Here is a 24,026-nt window from a genome sequence, read left to right on the forward strand (position 1 = left end):
GGTCTTAGTTGCCTGCACAGCATCTTCTTTGTCACGTGTTTAGTTGCGGCATGCAGGATCTAATTTCCTGACCAGGAATCGAACCCAGGTCCACCTGCATTGGAAGCGTGGAGTCTTAATCGCTGGACCACCGCGGAAGTCCCAAGTCATTGAAAACATTTTCCCCACTTAAGAAGTGGTCAGCTTCTGCACATCACCTATGGTTTGTCTCATCAGATGTCACGTCACCCTTGGGGAAAATGTCCTTGTGTGCTCTCTCTGAGCTTTCATAGCCTCACCTCAGACTGGAGAGCTTGAGTCCCCTGTAGGCAGGGCAACAGAATAGTTAGACCCACAGGCAGTGGTGCCTGGTTACCAGGATTCCAATTCCACATTGGCCATTTACCAGTAGTGCGACCCAGGGCAAGTGAATTCTGCCTTCTCGTCTGTAACGTGGGAATAGTATTTCATCAGTCTGCTGTGAGAATTAAACAAGATGATGCAAGGTGCCTGACAATTAGAATTAGCTATTATCCTAGCACCGAAAACTAAAGCTCGACCCCCTACCCTGACACATCCTCAGGGTCCGGTTTGTGTGTGATTTCGTTTTAAGGCACACGTTTGTTCCAGTATCACCTTGTAGTCTATCTGTTACTCGGCAAGTTAGTTACAACAAACCGGGAGGCGACTTGGTCCCGCAGTTAGTCACGACTTTACGGCCCGGAGCTCAGCAACCCCCAACGCCCCCGGTGGCTCAAGCCTTCTGCAGCCCAAGCGGAGCGAACTAGGACATACCATTCGAAATTTCCTTTTCTAACGATATAATCTGCGTTTATAAGGCTCTCCTGTTTCGCTTCCTAACCTCGAATTCTATTAGATCCAATAAAGTGAAAAATAGGACTGTAATCAGGACGTACCGGGTAGGTTCAGTCCCCTCCCCCATCCCGATCGCGGCAGTGGTACGGCCTCTCCACAATTCCCTCTCAATAATGGTACCGTCCGAGGAGGGGGGAACGGGGATTCTGAAGTCCTCTGGGTTCTGGTCTAGCACAGAGCCACCCCTCGAGCCGTGGCGTTGTGGTACCGCCCGCTGCCCTCTGATTGGCTGCCGAAGTCCCGCATTCGGGGCCAGATCGCCGCGCCGCGTTCAGTACGGCCCCGCTTGGCTCTGGTATTCCTTGTTGTCTGCGGGTTGTGGGGGCTCTGCGCCGCGGCCGTTAGTCATGTCGGGTAGGTGACACTTTCAGCGAGCAGCGGCAGCGGCGAAAAGGGGCCCGGCGGGGTTGGGCCGTCTTCCCGCCCACCGGAGGGCCCCGCGGGAAAGTCTCCGGCCCTGAGGGAGGCTGGGGTGGGGGTGGGGTGGGGGGGCGGACGCTGCCGCCGCCATGTTGGACTGGAGGGACGCACGCTCCCAACGCTCTCCGTCAGCAAATCCCGGCGGGAGCGCCTCGAGCCCCCGGTCTCTTGGCCCTGTCCTTGGAACCCGAGGCGACGTGCTGCTCCCGGGGGAGGGTGTGTGAATCGGGGGGCGGAGGCCGCTACGCCATCGCAGGGGCGGGGGGAGCCCGTGATTAGAGCATCGGCCGGAGAGAATCGGTGCTTCTGGTTCTCCGCTCCGCCTCAGATCTTTCAGCGAGGCCTCCGGCCAGTCATCTCGCCGCCTCGTCCCTCAGTTTCCCCATCCGTGACGTGGAGCTGGGCCTTCCTGACTCACCCATTCATCAGGTGGGGGCCTTGACGCTCTGGGAGCCCTTTTAAACGACGTTGCCTGACACGAAATCCTACATACATGTCGTCATTCCCTCCGCACCAGCCTCCCGGATTCGAGATGGGGGTGCTTGCGTATAATTCCTCTTCACCCTTCTCTGTCATCTTCACCTCTTCAGTTGTTTATCTCCTGCACGCGCTTGAAAGTGAGCCCTGTTTATTATTGATGGGCTCTTGTAGGTCCCTGTGGCATTTACGTTGAAACATACAGACCAAAGGAAAGGCAGTCTTCCATCAAGCACTTTAAATTGACAGAGGCACCCCCGTTGTGTGAAAGAGAAAAAGAGGCCTTGGTCTTATCAGGACAGCCCGTTTAGGTCTTGCGAAAGTAGAATATAAAGTCCGGGACGTGGGTCTGCGCTTGGCTTAGCAGTCCAAGCTGCCACACAAGGCCCTCTGTTGTTGGGCACATCGCAGGCTGCAAAGAAAGACCCGGCTCCCCACTTGCTAGGAACCATCATGAGAATTACATGTTACTTTTCAGGTGGAAAAGCAGAACACGTCCCTGAAAGCCATATGGTTGGGATGAAAATGACTGCTGGCAGAGTATTTTACATTTTTTTAAGGGAGAACTTGTTGATATTTAAAAAAACAAAAACACAACCCCCCCCCCACCCCAGGTAATCCAGTTTTGCAGAAGAGTGGAAATATGTGACAAAAAGGAAGGAGCAGGCTGAGAGGAGACCAAATTAGCAAGAATGGTTGGACAGGGAAATGATAAACATTCTTTAGATTAACATTGATGTTAAGCCAGAAGGTTGATCTTTAAGGGGAAGGGGCATCTACCTGATGTAAGAGGCTGTTAATTGCACAGAATTTGTCTCTTTAATTCTTGCTCAAGCAATAAATAATTTCTTACCCCAAAGGTGACATTGGTACATATTTTACCAGCTGTATAATTTGGAATGAAGTCTGGTAAAGCTCCACAGAAGAACATAGAAGTACACTCAGGAGGGTGTGTAACCCATCCGTGATGTAAAAAAAAATTTTTTTAAGATTCTCCCACCTTCATGCAGAAATTTACCATTTCAATGTATACAGTGCTCATTAAAACCCATTGACTTGTCTCGATTTTTGACATAATTATTGGTTTAAAGCAATGGCTTATTTTTGTAGGACTGGGTAGCTTTTATGGAAAATTAAGTTTTAGAGCTGTACCGTTTGTAAGATCCAGGATTTTCAGTGTGTCATAATAGTGTGTGAGCTGGGTAATCCATTATCCCTGGTCTTTAGAATTACCAAGACAGCACTTACTTGTCATTTTGTAATTTGAGTTTTTTTAACATCAAAATTGACTTTCATGTCAAAAAGAACTAATAATTGCTTGTTTCTACATTAAGTCAATTAGAGTTAGAATCTTTTAAGTTCTACTTAGTGTTGTTATATACTCTGTACGTTTTGTAATTTGTGTATAAAAATAATACTTTCGACTTTGTATAAAAATAGGAATAATGCTTTTGACTCCCCCCTAAACAACTAATGGCATTAAGTTTAGTTAAGTCCTTTAAACATTCCAAACTATATTGTAAATTTAACTTATCAAATTGACTCAGCCACTACAGGTGCCTGACAGGACAGACTTACAAGCGTAATAAAATAAATGCTTACATAATAAATAAATCAGAGTTGTAAATATTGTGAGTCAGACTCTCAGACAAATGTGAATTATCTGACACCTTTGAAGTTAAATCTAATATCAGTTATACATATAAAAATTACGAAGTCAAGAAACTTCTTTTGGCACTATGGCAGACTAAGATAACTTGTAAATCCTCTGTCTACGAATAGCTAAAAATGCAAGAACTTACATAAAACAAAGGGCGAGCCCCTGCTGCCAGAAATGAAGTAGAAGCCAGCATAGTAGGCATAGAGAAGGGTGTAGGTCTCATTCAGAGACTTGGAGTTTATTGCCCAAATAACTAAGGACATGAAATGCAGCCTTGAGACCATTAGAGCCATGTAATGGGAACCCTTACATAAAACCTGGATGTTTGAAGGACTGTATCTTCAGTGAAAGAATGAACTAGAAAAACCTTTGTACCAGGATAGGAGATAAGAAGGAAGCCTGGGCCTTGAGTGAGGGAAAAAAGTATTTTCCTGAGAATTTGTAACTTGGGACCTGTGCTTCATACAGTTTCGGTGTACATTTAGATTAGTTATGAGGTCCAGGGAACCTCAGGCCAAGAAATTTAACATAAAAATTGGTTCTAGACTGACAGTAACCTTGGGGTTTCTAGTAAAAACAAACGAAAAACCTTTTCTGAGGAAATTTCAGAGCCTAGGTCACGAGGAATCTTACAGAAAAAACAAGCCTTGCAGAACATAAGTTCACTGTAAAACATTGCAGAATTCTGGAAGACAATTCGCCAAAATGAGAGTGACAGATGGTATTTGAATCCCTAATAGATAGTCTGAAAGCGAGTATTAATGTGTTTAAAATTATTAGAAACCTAAAAGAAGTAATCAACCCTAAGACCAAGACGTGGAAAATGGTTACGTAGATTTGAAAAAGAATCAAGTGTCAAGTGTAACTTCTAGAAATGGAAAAAGTGGCCAAGTAGAATTGCAGATAGACCTAGCAGAAGAAATAATTAGTGAGGTAGAAAATAGATATAATTACCCAGGATTCAGTTCAGAAGGATAAAGATGAAAATTGAAATTTTAAGAAGTATAGGAAATAGATTGTGAAGTCCTGTCATATATCTAATATGAGTTCGAGAAGGAGTAAATGGTGAAGAATTAATAGGTAGTTGAGAGTTTTCCAAAATTGATGGATCAAGAAGCAGTAGTCTCAAACATGAGACATAATCAATTCGTACCTAGATACATAAATGTGAAACTGCAGATTATGAAATACCAGTGACAGACCTATCAGAGGAAATAGAGAAAAGGTAAGATTGGTAGACTTCTTAGAAGTTTTAAGAAGCCACTAAATGATCTTTGGAATTTAGAGGAAAAATAACATTTGACCTTGACTTTTTTACGCAAATAAAAGACTAAGAATACCACTTTCAGGCCTTTGCTGAAAGAACTAATAAAAGAAATTCGAAAGGGAGGAGTGGGATGCAAAAAGATACAGAGGAAGCAAATGCAGTAGATCAAAAGTATTGACTGTGTGGAATCTAGAGTTTTAAAGTGGAAGCAAAATAATAGGTGAAGGCTGTGATTGGCATTATAGCATTAAAGTTCCTGTATGCTAGTGGAGGTCGAAGATCATTTTGACCTTTATCAAGAATGCATGTTAAGAATTGAACATACTCTTTAAATTATGAATAGTGACTTATTAAAAGAACATAATTTGAACGTCTAACTTCCAAAGCAGTAGAGGGGGAAAGGGAGTAAGGAAAATCCAATAGAAGGAAGTTAAGGAGTTGAAAAAAAAAGACCCTGGTAAGTAGAGAGTCTAGTATAGGCTGGTAGGAATAAATAAAAAGTAACAATAATAAAAATATGAAAACATCAGTTGAAAGACAAAGATTTTCACATTAGGAAAAATTGATCTAGATGTATGCTCTCAAAAATGACATACCTAAAACATCAGAATAAGAAGTGTTAAAAGTATAGAGATAGAAAAATATTAATCAGGCAAACATCAACCAAAAGGAAGATTGTTTAGTTACATTACCAGTCAAAATAAAGTTTGGACATTTTTAATGATAGTCTTCATGTAATGTTAAAAGGAAATTCAAAAAAGAAAAAAAAGGGAAATTCACCAGGAAGCTGTAAATCTGTACTTTTATGTGCTTTAACAGTATGGCCTCAAAGTGTAGAAAGCAAAAAAACACTCAGTGAAAGAAATTGACAAATACAGAGTCAAACAGGGAATTAAAAAAAATTTAAACATACTACTCTGTGTAATTAATAGATCGGGTAGACCAAACATGAGTAAGAATATGAATAATAGAACTAACAAGCAGCATCTTATGGATTTACAGAATTCTTTCAACATTTAGATAATACAGTTCTTTTCAAGCACATAGGAGACATTTATGTAAGTAAAAGTGTTTACCAAGGGGAAAAGCGAAAAACAGCAAATCCTAACAAATACCTGGAATAGTACAGAAAATACCTTTTCTGGCTGCAATGGAATAAGAAGACAAAACCACAAAGAGTGTCAAAACCCTATACACTTGGAAATAAAAGCATCTCTAAATAATTCATGGGCCCAGATACAAGGCTCAAGTGTCAAGTAGTCATAATGAGCAGTTGTTTAAAATGCCATAAATAACATTTATAAACTGATTTTCTCTGGTGAATGTAAAACATCTACTTTCACTAAGAGCTCGACTTGTTGGTCAATACTCTTATTTCTATATTCTAGAGTTTTAAAGTCAGCCAGCTAAAGAAGTCAGATTTACAGTTTCAGAGAGCTGAAGTTGACTGAGTTAAGAGCTCTGATACTTATTAGATTTAAGCCAGGGTCATATGACATATGTGCTGTGTACTTCTATAATTTTTGCCTGAGCCAAAGTACAATAAGGTCTTGGACTCCACTCTGTCACTGGGAGAACCCACGTCATTGCCTTGGGATATAATTTAACTTAAAGCTTCATGCATTCCCAGTGTATGTATATTTGTTTTATTCATACACCCCCTCCTCCCACAGTAATCCTTTTTAGTTTCTGAACTGGTTGAAACTAACTTCGTTTGCCATTTGATAGATGCATCTAATCTCTTTATGATCCAGTTAGGTTCTGTATTCTTTTCATATTTTTCTTATTTGGTTAGTTACAAATCTAGTCATATTATTATTATGGGCAATGATGCACAATTTTTTTTTTCATCTCATGTAGCCTTATGTCCACATTCATAAAAGAAGTAGTTTGTGTCAGGATTTCATTCAATATTTTAGTAGTTAAGGATTAAAAAAATTCTTGTTCAATCTGATTGGAGATCTCTACTGTAGAAAAGTGGCAAATTTGATGTCACCCACTTATACAGCCAGTGACAGTGTTTTCATATTGTAGCTTTATATGAATTGAATGAAAAAGTCATTGATGTGATTTGATATTTGGCGGGTTTTCAGAACTGTTCAACATCAAATAGTTTTATTCAGATTAGATGAGGTTGGGCCTAATAGCAGTTGAAGACTATCAGTCATTTTTTTGCAGTTGAAAGAGTATTTCATATGATATTCTTCTCTTACTCAATCACTAATAAAATTAGGTCATTCATTTGACTCTGAGGAGAAGCCTAGAGGGTAGAGCCTCTTCAAAAATTTTTGGAATAACCGACACTTTAAAGTATTGAGAAAAGTTCACAGTTCAAATTATTATTATTATTTTGACGTATATTACTCAACTCATGCCTTCCTTGGTAGTTTTTATTGCCAACAAGGAAGCTAGAGGTAAGTATTGCTGAGTCGGTATATACCAAGTGGCTTAGCTGCTTTTACCAAGTCTTTGGAGATCTTTTTGTTGCTGCTGACAGCCAAAGCAATCCAATCCAATCCAAGGGAATGGTGTATATGTTAGGCTGGCAAGGATATGACGTGAATGTAATCCTGGGGATTTATCTTAGAGTGTGCATTTTCCCCTTTTTGATCCTGATTAGTTTTTTTTAACAGATATCTTTTTATATATAAAGATAATATAACTTGAGCTTTTGAGTTTTTGTTGAAAGGATGGGTTTTTCACTGACTGTTTCTCATTTGTTCACTTGGTTTTTGTGACCATCAGGACATGTTTGTAGAGTAGTTGTTTTCAAAGCTGTAGTTACTGTAAATAGCTAATACTATTGGCACAGATTTTTCCTTGCACTGTATTTTTAACTTCTAGTTTTTCTTTCTGTAGTTTATGATATTTTCTTATCACATTTCATCTGTAAGAGCTAAAGTCAGCCTTTGAGGGAAGCCTAATTTTAAATAAGACTAAAAATTCTTTTTATGTGTTTTAGATTCCGGAAGTTACGGTCAGTCTGGGGGTGAGCAGCAAAGGTAAAGTATACGTACATTTCAATAATACCATGAACGAGTAGAGCTGAGAAAAAAGATAAATTTAGTCAGGCTTTCCTCTTAAGCTTTGGTATCTTGACGTCTTAAAAGAGTTAAATCTTAGCTTGTGAAGGGGAAAGAGTCAGCCTATGTACATAGGTGCTGTAAGATATTTTTCTTTTTTTAAAAGGCTGTTTGAATCAGTAAATATAGGTGCCCCCTAGAGATTAAAATGAATCTCATAGGTATTATAAAGATTGTTTTCTTTAAGAAATTATTTAGAAGAAACAATTACTAAAAGGATTTAAGTAGTTGAACTATAACAGCTTAGAAAAAGCATTTAATTTTTTTGATTGTATATAATATGCTAAATGTGTTTTTTCTGGAGTGGATTTTCTTGAAGCACTATGATAGAAGTGTTTAGCATTTTTAAAATCATCCTCACCATGCTCACAATAAAAAGAAAAGTCTGTTTTTATGTGAATGTATACATGCAGTAGGATTCTCTTGCTTACCAGAAATACAGCCTTCACTTGTAGTATAAGTGTTTTGCAGCTCAGTGTGAGATATTCAGAAGAGCATCTCAGATACCTTCTGTCATCAAGTTTTAAGCTTCATGAAAACAAAACTGATTTGACTTTTTTATTCTCATGGGATAGACCCTCATAGTAGGCAACTAGCAAATGTTTTATCAATGAAATATGTTTTATAAAGTTAAGAAATTCTGTTAGCACTTGATAGCTCTAAAATAGTAAGATTTTTTTTTGGCATATGTTTTATTTTTCTTTGGTATATATTCAGAAAGTTTGTTTCTGACTTGTTAAAGCTTATATGCACTAAAATTAAAGAAAGTTCAGCTCCGAGAAAGCTGCATGTATTCATTCAGTCAACAAACTATGCCATCCTATGTTATGACACTGGAGATACAATATACTTTCGTTCTATGATAGTATTCTGAAGATACACATGCCTCTCATTACTGAGGCACTAACAATTGGATGTTTAGTGCCACACTGTGCATTTTCTAGGATGTTAGAGGCAAATTTAAGGCAAATGGTAGGAAGAAATTAATCTGTCACAGCACAGCTAAATTGATTAAAGCTCTAACTTAAAGAGTCATTATTTTTCTGCTTCAGATATTTATTATGGGTCTTGCTACCATGTAGTCACTCCCCTCCACCCCCAGCCTCCCACCCATCCAAGCATAATTCTGTTGGAATTTTCTAGCTCTGGTGAAGTTTTGTTTATTTGTGGGAGATTGTCAAAGCAAAACTTCTGGTGTGTGTTTGGCATTTAAGAGGTCTGGGCATGATTTTATTTATGTCTTTGACAGTCTTTGGTTATCACCTTTCAATTTAGACTCGAAGACAGTTTCTCAGGAAAGAAGCTTGTATTTGAGTTGAAAGTTGAAAATGAAAATAGGGTTAATTTAAGCTTTTAAATTCTAGCACATTTCTTTCAAGTAGTACACTTTTCTTTTACAGTTATTCTTCCTATGGAAATCAAGGCAGCCAAGGTTATGGACAAGCACCACAAGTAGGTTAAATATAAATTGAGTTCTTTATAAATAGTTTTAATCTTAAATATGCAGTGAAACTTGTATTTACCTAAATTTCAGAGCTATTCTGGCTATGGGCAAACTACTGATTCTTCATATGGGCAGAACTATGGCGGCTACTCCTGTTACGGACAAAGCCAATCAGGTTGGACTGATTTGTTAAATTTGCTGTTTTAGAAATTTAAAATCAGAACCTTTCCTAAATGGTATATCTATTTAATCTTTAGGTTATTCACAGTCCTATGGTGGTTATGAGAATCAAAAGCAGAGCTCATATGGCCAGCAATCTTACAATAACCAGGCACAGCAAAACATGGAATCATCAGGAGGGTAAGGAAACAGTGAAAGTACTGAGGTGTTGGGAAGTGGAAATAACACTTTGGGTATTAAACAGCTTTCACTAACAAAGTCCCAGCTTTAAACTTTTTTTTTTTCCCAGAAAAGTGTTGATGGTGTATGAATTTCACAGTTTTGTATTATAAAGAATGTGGAGATTATCAATATTGATATTTGATTCTTATGATGTATTATTTGTACAATTAGTTTAGCTGTAAATGAATGCACATGATTTAAATGTTAAAATGTAAAATTTGAACCTCTGCTTTATACCTGAGATGAAATAAAAACCTGCCTATAAAAGGAGACTTATCAATGCTTACTTTTCATTTCCATTTTATTTTTTAACCATTTTAATGTATTTAATGTCCTTTTCAGGGGCAAAAATATTAAAGAAAAAAGTGCTAAAACCTATGCACTTATTTCAAATACCCTAAAAAATGTTTTAATTGTTAATATAGGTAGGTGAATATTAGCAATTTTACAGGTCTTATATATTTTTTAAAAATTTTCTGATTTGAGGAGCCTGTACTTATTAATTTTAGTAATAGCAACTTACTTTTTACTCTGCTTTACAAAGTACAAATGTAGGGAATACTATCCAGAAAGCGTGTTACATTAGAAGGCTCTTCAAGCCTGGTTAGTTTTAAATTTAAGGAGAACCTTTTCATAAGGATGCATTTTTGGTAATGTGACGTATAAATGTGGACCAAAGAGAAATGTTAGATTTGGTTTGACAGTCATTCTAAAGTGAAGGTCTAGGGTTCTGACCTTTGTGATGTGCTTTGGGTAGGGAGTTGGGGAACCGATCTTTATTAGATTGTTTTGATCATTTGATGCAGAGTAAGATGTGACTATTAAGTTGTGAGGCCATTTTTGTCCCCCCCCCACCTTTTTTTTTTTGAGTAAACATTAGAACTCAAATCCAATTAAGTGTTTCTTTCAACATTCCCATCCTGAGAGTAGGTAATTAATAGTCATATTGCTCAGAACATACTTAGAATTTTCTTTTTGAATTGCAAGAGAAAATAAAGCAGTCTCATTTGGTAGTTAGACTTTGTTTCAGTTAAAAAATGGCATCACAAAGCAAGTTCCTTCCTCTTACTCAGCAGATTAAAACTTTGAATGATTTATTGCTATTTTCTAAAATTTACTATTATTGAAGATGCTTAGAAGAATGTACTAAAGGTAAGGTTCTAAAGATAAGAAAATAGTCCCCAAAATATTATTAAATAATATTGTTGTTAAAACTGAGATAGAGCCTTTTACTGTAACTATTAAAAGGAGTCAGCACTTGCTGTGTCATGTTTGTTAAAGAGTCAGACATATTACTGTACTTTATGTCATCTTTAATTTTTTTTTTAATTCAAGGAGATGATAAAAACCATAGTGATTTTCTTGCTTCTCTACAGTTTTCAAAGGTGTGTGTGTTTTTTCTCATAATGTGACACCTCTTCAGTGATAGTAGAACTGTTGTTTGAAAGTCATTCCATTGGTGATAAGATTCTGTAGATAAAAGAGCTAAATGATTCCTACCAGAAAAGGGTAGTAAATGTGGATGAGGTCTAGCTGGGCAGGCCTCTTATAGCAATCAGTCTCAGTCAGCCTGCTGCAGTAAACAGTCCTTCTGTAAAATCGCTCAAGTTCTTGATTTCTGTTTAGCCAAGGTGGAAGAGCGCCTTCATATGACCAGTCAGACTATGGTCAACAAGATTCATATGACCAGCAGTCAGGCTATGATCAACATCACGGCTCTTATGCTGAGCAGTCAAATTATGATCAGCAGCATGATTCCTATAATCAAAACCAGCAGTCCTACCATTCACAAAGGGAAAATTACAGCCACCACACACAAGGTAAGATATGCTGACCTCTATTATTTTTCCTTTTTTCCCTTCATAGAATTGTGTATTGAATTCTGTATTAAAAGACCCACAGAGGATTTCAACTGTTTGTAAGAATTTAGAGTCACCCTGAACATATGTTCTGTCTCATGTCCATCAAAACTAGTTTATTAGATTGATATTTCTGAACTTCTTGGAGACTCCAGATGGTCACGTGATTTTTTGCTGGCTGAGTTTTTGAATTTCCTTTGTTGTCTCAGTCAACTGATCATTTGACAATGAATGCTGCTGCTACCAGTTCTTTTTTATAATTTAATTTAATTTTTAAACATTTTTTATTTTTTGGCCGCACTGTGTGGCATGTGGGATCTTAGTTCTCTGACCAGGGATCGATCCTGTGCCCCCTGCAGTGGAAGCACGGAGTCTTAACCACTGGACCTCCAGGGAAGTCCATGCTACCAGTTATCTTGGTACTGGTGCTGTATGTGATTTGAGGAAATAATGATCCTATATTAGCCTTCTCTAACCTCAACTAAGAAGGACCAGTCATTCTTTCTTTTATATGTATCATTTTATATATATCATGATATTTAGGAATCTGATCAGCCATAAAAATGAATGCTTCAAGGGCAAAGGTCCTGCCTTACTCATTTTTGTACCTGCTCGATAAATATTTGTTGAATAGTTGAATGAATGAACAAGTGAATGAGTAAGAGTGGAAGCTCATTCACTGAATATCTTCTTCATTGAATATATTCACTGAATATCTCTCAGTTTGAAAATCTAGTTATTCCTTGTCTGTGTTTGATTTACACTGAAATATTTTCGACATGAAAAATAACTTTTAAGATTAGCGTATTTTTTTAAAGTATTTATTGATTGATTGATTGATTTGGTTGTACCAGGTCTTAGTTGCAGCTTGTGGGCTCCTTAGTTGTGGTAGGTGGGCTCCCCAGTTGTGGCTTGCCAGCTCCCTAGTTGTGGCATGTGAACTCCTGGTTGCGGCATGCATGTGGGATCTAGTTCCCCGACCAGGGATCGAACCCGGGCCCCCTGCATTGGGAGCGTGAGCCTTAACCACTGCGCCACCAGGGAAGTCCCTAAGATCAGGATATTCTTTTAATTTATTAGAGTTCTGTACCTAATGTACTTTACTCAAACTACTCCATATTATCTTCACATCAAATGGTGATATCCACATCACCATTTTGCTGTCTGACTTTGGTAGAATGGAATTTGACACACATATAAGTCTCATACATTTAATTCCAGATGGTGTTATGTTGACTTGCATTTGAGTTTTGTGCACATGTGCCATTTTCTGAAGGTCACAGGTGACCTAAAGAGCTATTTAATATTATGTTGTGGAAAGCCTTTGTCAGAAATTTCAAGTTGTTTATGTATGTATGTATTAATTTTCTTTTTTGTAGATGACCGTCGTGATGTGAGTAGGTATGGAGAAGATAATAGAGGATATGGCGGGTCACAGGGAGGAGGTAGAGGGCGTGGGGGATATGACAAGGATGGAAGAGGTCCTATGACAGGATCAAGGTAAGTTTTTAGGTACAGATGTCTACATTTCTTCTCTCTCTCTTTTTTTTTTTTTTGTTGTTACTTAGCTGGTTCGATTCCATCATCTGATTTAGTTAAGAGGCCTATAAAAGATTATGTTGTAGAGAAGAGGACAGAAATTCAAAATTTATTTTCAGTCTTAAGATGTCACATAAATTACCTCAAAATAGGCTTTGTTAGCCGTTAGTTTATGTGGTATATATTAAATACCAATGGAGAAAAGTCCCCTACTATGGTGTGGTTAAACCACTTAACTATGTTTTTCCTGCCAGAGCTATTGACTCTAAACTCCTTTAAAAGATGACTCTGGGAAATCCAAGTGTCTTATATGTAGAAAATACAAGGTAAGTTAATTCTAGATTGGAAGGTGGAGAGGCTGTTCTTTAATCTTGAATCCCCTTGGGAAGGGAAAATATTAGGAGGCAACAGCAGATTATAGATTTGGGGTTGGCAAATGAGAGAAAGATTTTATGTAACTGAACTGTTTTGTCCCCATTCTTAAGTAAACAATTATTGAGATAATTAGTGCAATGTCACATACCGTTGCATATTTTGTCTAGACTAAGCTGTGGAAAAGGAATGACTTTTTAATTCAGCTTTCCTTTTCTCCATTGTTAGTGTTATCAGGTTTTGGTATTTATGGCATATGTTATGAAAGGTGGCTTTAAAATTACTTTCAAATATATGTGTAAGTCTAGCGCTTTTGCTCTAAAAATAGGAATGAAAAAGTAATTGACATTTATTGTCCTCAGATGAGGTTTGTAGGTTGCACATTTCATGTGTAAAATATACAGGCTTAAAAGATAATTTGTGTTCCTTGGGAATTGAAATTGTCAGCCTGTTAACTGACAATATTATATCAATACCAGGTCACTCTTTTGCTTCTTAGGGACTGTTGTCTGTTCCCTGAGGTGACCTGAGAAAATCAGTTACATACAGCACTGTTAATTTTTCAAGTGAGCCAGGAATTTGATCTCATTGACTTTCTCTCTGTTTAGTGTATAGTGCTTTGGTCTGGCAAATCTAAAGTCTAAACATATTTGATAAATTTTTATAAGACTTGAACATTAAATGTCTTTTGATTGATAGCCGAAGTCAATTTATTAAGGTAAAACAAGTATATTGTATGCCTCTTCATTATCATGTGGATGTAAGTGAACGACGTAGAGTGGTATGGTGCTTACTCTCTACCTAATAGCCTCGCTCCCTCAAACAGAATCCCAAACAAGATAACTAACAGGTATATGTGATTTTCTGGTTAATGTGTTTTAGATAATTGGCTGCCTTGGGATGCTATACGTTTTACAGCATATCATAGGTTTAATTTTCTTCATAAGGAAGTTATAATTATATCTATAGATTATCTCTGAAACTATGACAGTGTCTGACGGAGAATGGTAGAACCCCACTTTTCAGGAGGAGGAGGGTAGGGAAGTCTTTAAAAGTATGTTTTCGTTTTTGAGAGATGACTTATCTTAGAATCAGAGTTGAAAGGACCTTGAGTGATCCTCCTGCTAAAAGAGGGAAGATCTGTATCTTAACCAACCCTGGGCATACCAGTTTTAAGCACTTCGATAAACCTCTTTGGCAACATTTCAGTATAATTTTTGGCCCAGGTACTGAATCATGAACTAAGTTTTTGAGTTTCAAATCTTTTTATTTAACTTTAGAACCTCTTCAAACAAAATCTTGTGTAGAAGCCCAGGATGTATTAGGTCAAAATGATGGTGATCTGGTTCAAGTCAGGGTAGGGTTTTTGGGGGAGAGGTCTTACCCAGTTGCTGTCTGTATACTCCCTCCCTCTCCCCACCCCACCCCCTTAGCCAGTAAATGGAATGTGCATGAAAGGCCTTTTTAGGAAATTTATGTGGATGATTATACTTACTCTCTATATTGGATGGGCAAACTTTTTATGTGAAAGGCCACATAGTAAATAATTGAGGCTTTGCAGGCCATGCGGTTTCTTTTGCAACTGCTCAGCTCTGCTCCTGTATAAATGAATAAACATGGTGGTGTTCAATAAAACTTCATTTATGGATACTGAAATACGAAGTTCATATAATTTTCATGTGCCACAATATCTTGTTCAGGATGTGATTTTTAGCTTATTTACAGGGGTGAAGTGTTTCAAATTAAAAAAAAAAAAAAAAAAAAAGCCCAGTTTCAGGGCTTTTTTTCCCCTTACACTTAGTTTTACATTTAAGTACCAGAAATACCCAAACATTTTTTGTTAGTCTTCATCAACACTCCCATTTGTGTTTGTAATCATCTTACTTAAAAATAGCAAGGTTGAAAATATGATCCTTTCAGGGCTGTTTGAAGAATATCTGGCATTAGTTGGGTTTATAATTAAAGAAGGGGCACAGTGTGCAGGTGAAAGTTTGATGTGTGGTAAAGGATATGACATTCTTAGACTCAAGTTGTATGATTGCTTGACTGCAGGAAGAATTCAGACCAAAGGAAGCTGTCAGCTTTCCAATTTTGGAAGAGAAACATGAAGACTATAGGGACTATAGGAAACAGTGTTTTTCTTTGAAAAAGCAGTTGCAGGAAAAGAGATTGAATTTCTAATTGTTATCTAAAGTAGATCAGTGGCCTCCTACTGGACTAGAAGCTTAAGGCCATACATTTTCTCAGTGCTTTTAACTTTAGCATTGTGCTGAATGTATTGCAAAATTACTAGAACTTTATAGATAACCATTTTCCATTATTAGCATGTCATCAAGTTAAGTAGATTTTTTAGGCTTTAATATCTCAAGTCTCAAAAAAGTTATCTTAAATTTTGAATGTCTTCTTATAAGAGTTTTTTTGTTTTTGCGGTACGCGGGCCTCTCACCGCTGCGGCCTCTCCCATTGCGGAGCACAGGCTCCGGACACGCAGGCTCAGCGGCTGTGGCTCACAGGCCCAGCCGCTCCGCGGCATGTGGGATCTTCCCAGACCGGGGCTCAAATTCGTGTCCCCTGCATGGGCAGGCGGACTCTCAACCACTGCGCCACCAGGGAAGCCCTTATAAGAGTTTTTGAATAGCTCTCTTAAAAATGTGCATGTGTGCTGGTGATAGTCCCGCCAGTGCTGCCCAATATAAATATAATGTGGGTCAACTGTGAGCCATATGTGTAATGTAAAATTTTCTAATAGCCACATTAAGAAAAATAAACAGCTGAAGTTAATTTTGATAATACATTTTATTTAATCTAACATCACAAATATTTTATGTAATGAGTATAAAATTATTGAGATAATGCACATTCTTTTTTTTATACTAAGACTTTGAAATCCATTTTGCATTTTACATTTAGAGTACATCTCAATTTAGACTCTCCATATTTCAAAAGGTCAGCAGTCACATATGGCTAGTAAATGTTGTATTGGATAGTGCAGCTCTAGAATGGTAGATTCTTGGTCTTCTGAAATGTTGGTAAATTACTAGTATGAACAATCAAACACAGAACAGTTTTTAAAAAACTAATCTTTTTCAATATTTAGCTAAGTTCCTTTTTCTCTCTGTGTATTGGATTTTCTGGGAATAAAGATTCCTATATTGTCCTTTTACTTCTTGGCAGTTTTAGTCCTTGAATACAGATATATTTGGATTTTTAAAAATTAAATTTTGGGAATAGAGACTCTGTCAAAGTATATTTTCTTTCTTGACAAGCACCTGAAATTAAATCTGACTGTCGTCTCTAAATATGTAATGCTGTAACAGTGAAAGAACCCTCAGAGTCTACCCTAGAGTAGGCTGCTCATTGTGGTTTTGAACTTGGGACGATTTCTGTAGTTGAGTCAAGAATATACAATTGATTTTCCTATGCGGGGGGCACTCAGCCATAAATTTTGAGTATTCTTATGTCTCTAGTAAATACCTTTACTTCTTTACATTAAAGTGTCCTTACTTCAGAAATTCTTTATGTGTACAAGTTTGTTTCTTTTTCTGGGAGGAAAACAAATTTGTTGTGGCAACATCTTGACTCAGATGTTCACATGCCTTTGTGTCTTAATTTGCTAGTGGGGCCTTAACTTAGTTTATGGAAAAGGGACATGTAACTTGGCTGCAGATTTGAAGAAAGATTCTTAACCACAGGCCCATCTTCTGTTAACTGATTTAATAGTGGTACTATTTGAGGTTTATTTACTGTGTTTAATATAATAAATTTCCTAGTAAGGAACTATAATTAATTAATATGAAATTTCTTAATAAGGAAAGAGAAAAGCGACTGAAACATTGGAACTTGAAAGAAAGCCTCACATAAAATTATAGGTCATCCAGACCAGTGCTTCTCTAACTGTAATGTACATATGAACTCCTTGGGAATCTTACTAAAATGCAGATTCTGATTTAGTAGGTGTGGGATGAGCTTGCTTTTCTGAGATACTCCCAGGTTTTGCCTTTGCTGCTATTCCATAGACCACCTTTCAGGTAGTAAGGGTGTAGACCATTATTTTGCAAAGGAGGAAGCTGAAGCCTAGGGAGAATTACTGACTTGTCCAAATTTTCAAGATTGATTAGTGATAGTTAAGACTATACCCTGAGACTCCTACTTTGAAGACTAGTACTTTTTCGAATGTACTTATGGGTGTTTCCATATTTACGGCCATTGTGTTTGAAGTGTTCAGCTGCTGAATTTTCAAAGGAAATGCTCAGTAATGATGACTTAAGTTAAAATGCCATTGTATGGAGGAATAGAAAATTATAAACATATAAAAGTGTCATTTGTTTTATATCCTTTATATTTTACCAGGGGTATGTCCTTTTTTAAAAAATTGTTCAAAGTTATATTGCTGGCCAGAATAGAAATTTTAGGAACTACTTGATATATGAAATTGCATATTTTCCCTCCATTGTGGTCAGATAAACAATTTGGTACTTGGTTAAGTTGGCAGCAGAATAATTAAGTGGTGCCTCTTCCAGCACTTAATTGTGCAAATATCCTATTTAAAAAAAAAATACTTTATCCTGGGTACTTTAACGTCCTGACATAGGAATGTGGGTTTAATATATTCTTTTTTAAAAAAAATTTTATTTATTTTTGGCTGCATCGGGTCTTTGTTGCTGCACGCGGGCTTTCTCTAGTTGCAGCGAGCGAGGGTTACTCTTCGTTGAGGTGCGCGGGCTTCTCACTGCGGTGGCTTCTCTTGTTGCGGAGCACGGGCTCTAGGTGTGCAGGCTTCAGTAGCTGTGGCTCGCAGGCTCTAGAGCGCAGGCTCAGTAGTTGTAGCACACAGGCTTAGTTGCTCCGCAGCATGGAGGATCTTCCTGGACCAGGGCTCGAACCCCCTGTCCCCTGCATTGGCAGGCGGATTCTTAACCACTGCACCATCAGGGAAGCCCGATTTAATATTTTCACTAGCTCTTTTTTCATCATTTTTAGAATTCTCATGATCATCTTTGAAGAAACCTGAGATATCTTGTTTCTAATAAGATTTTCAGCAATTTAATCTCAGAACTCTGTTTGGCTTCCTTTCCTTAAAGAGTTAAGCTGTGATATATAGGCCATTTAGAAGTATGGGTTGGTGGGAGGGCTTGGGTGATGTTCTGAAAGAGAGGTCTTAGACACTCAATAGGAAACTATATATATGAAAGACCTGAGCTTCGCTTTGTCTGCATAGCCTTGAAATATTGTTATTCTCCTTTTTAGATTTCTTGGGCATCAAATAAAAATTAATGGCGAGTTAAGTTGCGTGTGTCCATACCTATGCTAGTTGCAAGGGAATTTTTTTTTACGTCGAGGTAGTAGAATAGACTTCTAAAGAAAAAATTCTTTCTCATTTAGTCAGAGTGGTTTTTCTCAGGATGGCTCAAGAAAGGCCGTCTAGAGGGCAGGGTTATTACTAAAGCAGAGGCTTTTAAGCAGTGAAGAGACATTAGTATATTGGATTAGTTTCTTGGGTTATAGTAGAAGATTAGTAGTATTAGAAAACTAGATATCACCATCTGAAAACTTCGGGTGTTTTTGTATCCATGTCAGCACATGAATCTTAGAGGATTACATAATTCAGTTAAGAGAAACAAGCTTTCAATGTATGAGCATTTAAAGAGTTTCTTGATAAGAGAGATCTTAGATTTCTTACATAAAGCTATGCACACAAGGGCCATTGACTTACCTGGCAGTGGAAATTGCCAAATAAAGTCATTTTCTTGTGGAGTATGTAGCATTCTGTCTCTGATATGGTCTACTGATTGGTGTACAAGAGCATTCGGCAGCATGAATGTCAGTAGCTCTGCTGTGAAGAGAGCTAGCATGTTGCAGTGGGCATGGAATAGGAGGGCAATTTAAAGTTATGCTTTCTTTTAGTGCTCATTTTACCAGATATCTGAATGATTTGAATTTTTAAGACCGCTTTCATTCAGTCTCACTTTTGTGTATATTTGTACCTCACTTTTTTCTTCATCTCATAAAAACCCACCGTTTGGTGTCACAGTAGAACGTAGTGCTCAAGTTTTTACCTCTCCCATTCTGCTATCAAAATTTTAATCTTGCTTTATATTTTTCTCCTAGTCTTTTTCTCATATTTAACAAAAATATCCCCTTTAACAAAAATATTTCCCTTTAAGGGAATATTGATATTCATCTTGAATTCTTAAACTTTTAATAAAACTTAATTTATATATTTACTTTGTGAATCTGTGATGGTTGCAAGGATTTTGGAAAATTTTTTTTTAACATCTTTATTGGAGTATAATTACTTTACAATGGTATGTTAGTTTCTGCTTTATAACAAAGTGAATCAGCTATACATATATCCCCATATCTCTTCCCTCTTGCATCTCCCTCCCTCCCAGCCTCCCTATCCCACCCCTCTAGGTGGTCACAAAGCACCGAGCTGATCTCCCTGTGCTATGCAGCTGCTTCCCACTAGCTATCGGTTTTACTTTTTTTTTTTTTTTCCGGTTTTACATTTGGTAGTGTATATATGTACACACCACTCTCTCACTTTGTCCCATTGACTTTTCATGCCTTGGTTATTATTACTGTTTTAAAATGATTTCTTTCCCCTTGGAAAGAATGTTTAGCATTCTTCCTCTTGTGCCTCCAGTTTAAGTGGATTTGAATATTATCCCTTTGGCTTGGGGTTGGGAAAATTTTAAAATAAGAGTATATTAGGTATGTTCTGTAGTAAGCTTGAAAAGGCACCCTTGTGGAAATAGATCCTTGGGGAAACATTTAGGTAAAAACAACATTTTGAAGTCTATGAAATGAAATTTACTGGAAAGTTAGAGGTGCTACTGTTTTCCTGGGCGCTCTACTTGTGACAGTTAAGTATAGATTGAGCCCAGGGCTCAGCACATTAGAGACCTAAGGAAGAAATCATTTCTTCAATTTTTCCTCTGCAGTGGTGGTGACCGCGGTGGCTTCAAAAATTTTGGTGGTAAGTGCTGAGTATCCCAAAATGTTTCAGTGGAAATGCTATATAAACCTAAAAGCCACCAATATCCCGCAGACGTAGTCTAAGCCCTTTCTTACTCTGTTGAGGCTGGTGTGTGTTGTGTGCTTAAAAAAAAATTATATATATGCATATATATATCTCAAAATATTAAAAAGACGAAGTTGATCTCAAATAGTCCAATGGGTTTCTACACAGTGAATTTGCATGAAAGAGTCTGGTGACCAATGAATGAGACCTTCACTGGATTTTGTCAATATGTTTTTTAATAAAGGTAGCTGACATGGTGTTTTTAAATTATTACGGTTTTCCAATCAGCCTTCACAACCAGAACTTAACAAAAGTGATACTAGCGTAATGCCAAAGTGGCTGGTGCCGTCTGGGACAAGTTTAAGGGAATATTGACATTCATCTTGATTTCTTAAACTTTTAATAAAACTTAATTTATATACTTACTTTGTAAATCTGTGATGGTTACTTACAAGGATTTTGGAAGTATTGACTTTTCATGCCTTGGTTATTATTACTGTTTTTAAATGATTTCTTATGAGTTGCCTTAAATAGCTTTCTTTTTCTTTTTCTTTTTCTTTTCCCTTAGGTCACAGGGATTATGGACCCAGACCAGATGCTGGTAAGGTTTATGGTAGTTTGTGACTCTGCCATTAAAAGAATGTTAGTTTTCCATTTTTTCAAAGGAGAAGTGTGTGTGTTTGGAGGAGTTAGTACAGGAGGAAGATTTGATTTGATAATGCTGCCAGAACCAGGGAGCTTCACTTCTAAAGATGTACCAGCAAGAAAAGTTCAGGGGGATTGATTGGAAAGTTTGCTAGGAAAAATTACTATGTTTGTGGTTTCCCATGCTCTCTACTTTTTCTTTTGTGAAGAAATACTTGATTTTGTACTGCTAATTAGCATTATTTGTTTAATTACTGCAAATCAAGTATGAGAGAATTGGTATGATTGGGGAATTAGAAGTAGAATAGCTGTGTTTAAGAAAATATTACAATGGATTGATAGTCTGGTCAGTGGGCCTAAGAAACCTGAATTCATATATGAGAGAATTGTCTTACTCTGGGCAGAGGTCACTAATTTCTTTTCTTTTCTTTTTTTTTTCTTTTTTACAAAACATCTTTCTTTCTACGTGTGCCTTTCTTTTTGTTTTTTTTTTTTTTGGCTGTGTTGGGTCTTGGCTGCTGCGCGTGGGCTTTCTCTAGCTGTGGCGAGCGGGGGCTACTCATTGTTGCAGTGCACGGGCTTCTCATTGCAGTGCCTTCTCTTGTTGCGGAGCAGGGGCTCTAGGTGCGCGGGCTTCAGTAGTTGCGGCACATGGGCTCAGTAGTTGTGGCTCGGGCTCTAGAGCACAGGCTCAGTAGTTGTGGCGCATAGGCTTAGTTGCTCCACGGCATGTGGGATCTTCCCGGACCAGGGATCGAACCCGTGTTCCCTGCATTGGCAGGCAGATTCTTAACCAATGTGCCACCAGGGAAGTCCTCAGAGGTCACTAATTTCATGTACCTTTATATTTTCAAATGAAATTCAAGGCTGCCTGGAGCCTTTTGAAAGTTATGTAGAGATTAAAAATCTATTTGAGCCAAATTTTTTTTTTAATTAATTAATTTTAATTAATTATTTATTTTTGGTTGCATTGGGTCTTCGTTGCTGTGCGCTGGCTTTCTCTAGTTGCGGCGAGCAGGGGCTACTCTTCGTTGCAGTGCGCGGGCTTCTCATTGCAGTGGCTTCTCTTGTTGTGGAGCACGGGCTCTAGGTGTGTGGGCTTCAGTAGTTGTGGCACACGGGCTCAGTAGTTGTGACTCGCGGGCTCTAGAGTGCAGGCTCAGTAGCTGTATATATTGAAATCAGAACTTTTGTTTTTATTAAGATGCTAAAGTATTCTATATGGATGGCAATTTCTGAATTATCCCTTGATGGACTGAATTTATGTGCATCTTTCTTGTTTTGTTATACTAATCCAAAAGTGTGCATGTAAGGTAAGGTGTGTGTCAAGGTGCCCCTACTCTCTGGTATATATAAAGCTTATTGCAATGAATGGGAAACCAGCAATTCTGCTTGGCTTGCTTGGAAGTTCAAGGTGTCAGATTTGGGCAGTTTTCTACTAGAAAGCTTTAAAAGTATTGATTAGCCAGAAAGAATTAAAACTCTCCAAAGAAAGGAATGCTACTTTATACTAACTTTCTTCATCTCTTACTGAGCTTGAGTCCTGTATCTGAATCTGAAGAGTGAGATTTGTAAGGTTTCCCTTAATTGGTCTATGTATTTGACATAGTGTGGACTTGATCCACTTTACGTGAAGTTTAGTTGTCAGAATTGACCTACCAAATAACTGTTATGACCACTTTGCATGTTTATCTAAGAGGTTTCATGTATTGGTCCTTTTTCCTTTTGGTCACAGAAATAGTTGAATATTGAATAATAAATTATTATTCTTGATTACTAAATAGGATGTAGTAAACCTAAGGAATATGTAAAATTAATCATGGTTTTTTTTCCCCCCATAGATTCAGAATCTGATAATTCAGATAACAACACAATCTTTGTACAAGGACTTGGGGAGGGTGTGTCTACAGATCAAGTGGGGGAGTTCTTTAAACAAATAGGAATTATCAAGGTGAGTAAAAAATTGGCTTATGTTGAAAATCTCATAATTATCGACATATTCTGGTTAAGATACATAGGTTACATAATAAGCCCATACTCCAGTAAGGCTTGTCTCTTAAAGTTCCCTGATGCACATGCTCACCCATGTCTGTAGGCCTTTGCTAAGTTTGCTAAAATACATGAAGATTTTTATTCCTCGCTTGTGTGTACCTTTCCACAGCCTTCCACAGCTTTGGCTTTCAATCTTAGGACTCTAAACATAGTCTCTGCCTAGCTCCTAAAATTGTGAGAACCAAATGAAATTGTGAAAACATTTTTATATTCTGAAATGCCAACATATGAAAACCCAAGTTATTACTAACAACTTTTTATGTTGGTATTTAATGTCTGCTATATATTTGCCCAATATAATAATGCTTTATTTCATAACTTTATTGTACTTAAGTGTCTCATGCACTGTTTGTTTCATGCATATATTTTCATCTCCCAACTAGAAAGCATTTAGATTAGTGTTAGTAGATTGAAGCATTTGCCTGATACCAGTTTGCAGTTGCTCTTGTTTTGGTGTCCGTGGAATTACTTTTTTTTCCTCCTTCTTGGAGAGTAAAAATTTCTTAAGAAATTATTAATTACACATGAAATTTGTAAAAAATTCACACAGTTCTTGTCTTCCACTCCCTTCTCAACAAAATCCAGTGTGTACGCCTTAATGGTAATTTATTTATTTGCTTGGTGAACGTTCTTCCTGGTCTTTTTTTTTTTTTTAAGTTTTACAAGGTATATATTTATATGAAGTATTATCTGTTTTCTTTTTTGTGGGTTTAAAGAAATTATACATGGATAAAACAGTATATACTGTGTATCATTTTTTTAGTTTGTTTTTCACTTAATGTATTTTAGAGAGTTTTCTTTTTCAGAACCTACAGATAACTTCATTTTTATGTTAAGTTGATAGTATTTATTGTATGGATATGTAAATTCCTTTAAAAAATAAAATTTTAATTACCTATGTGGTTCATGATCACTTTTTCTTAAAAT

At 37.3% G+C, this 24,026-nt stretch overlaps 1 protein-coding gene and 1 long non-coding RNA gene across 2 annotated transcripts in view; one reads left to right on the forward strand and one right to left on the reverse strand.

Moving 5' to 3' along the window:
* Window positions 1-910, reverse strand: LOC309838453. The gene is made up of 3 exons (XR_014298350.1): window positions 897-910; window positions 386-425; window positions 1-302 (listed from the first exon to the last, which is right to left on the reverse strand). It is a non-coding gene; the product is annotated as an uncharacterized lncRNA (long non-coding RNA).
* A 182-nt stretch (window positions 911-1,092) lies between these two features.
* Window positions 1,093-24,026, forward strand: part of TAF15 (TATA-box binding protein associated factor 15) — a 29,088-nt gene continuing 6,154 nt past the window's right edge. The window contains exons 1-10 of the mRNA XM_082679088.1: window positions 1,093-1,209; window positions 7,642-7,681; window positions 9,163-9,214; window positions 9,297-9,381; window positions 9,464-9,566; window positions 11,235-11,428; window positions 12,847-12,967; window positions 20,323-20,357; window positions 20,971-21,003; window positions 22,889-22,998. Of these exons, the coding sequence (XP_082535214.1) occupies window positions 1,203-1,209; window positions 7,642-7,681; window positions 9,163-9,214; window positions 9,297-9,381; window positions 9,464-9,566; window positions 11,235-11,428; window positions 12,847-12,967; window positions 20,323-20,357; window positions 20,971-21,003; window positions 22,889-22,998 (780 nt within the window). The 5' untranslated portion in view covers window positions 1,093-1,202. The remainder of the gene's footprint in view (window positions 1,210-7,641; window positions 7,682-9,162; window positions 9,215-9,296; window positions 9,382-9,463; window positions 9,567-11,234; window positions 11,429-12,846; window positions 12,968-20,322; window positions 20,358-20,970; window positions 21,004-22,888; window positions 22,999-24,026) is intronic.

The sequence above is a fragment of the Grampus griseus genome, assembly GCF_964374135.1.
Source record: "Grampus griseus genome assembly, chromosome: 20".
In the NCBI taxonomy this organism is placed as follows: Eukaryota; Metazoa; Chordata; class Mammalia; order Artiodactyla; family Delphinidae; genus Grampus; species Grampus griseus.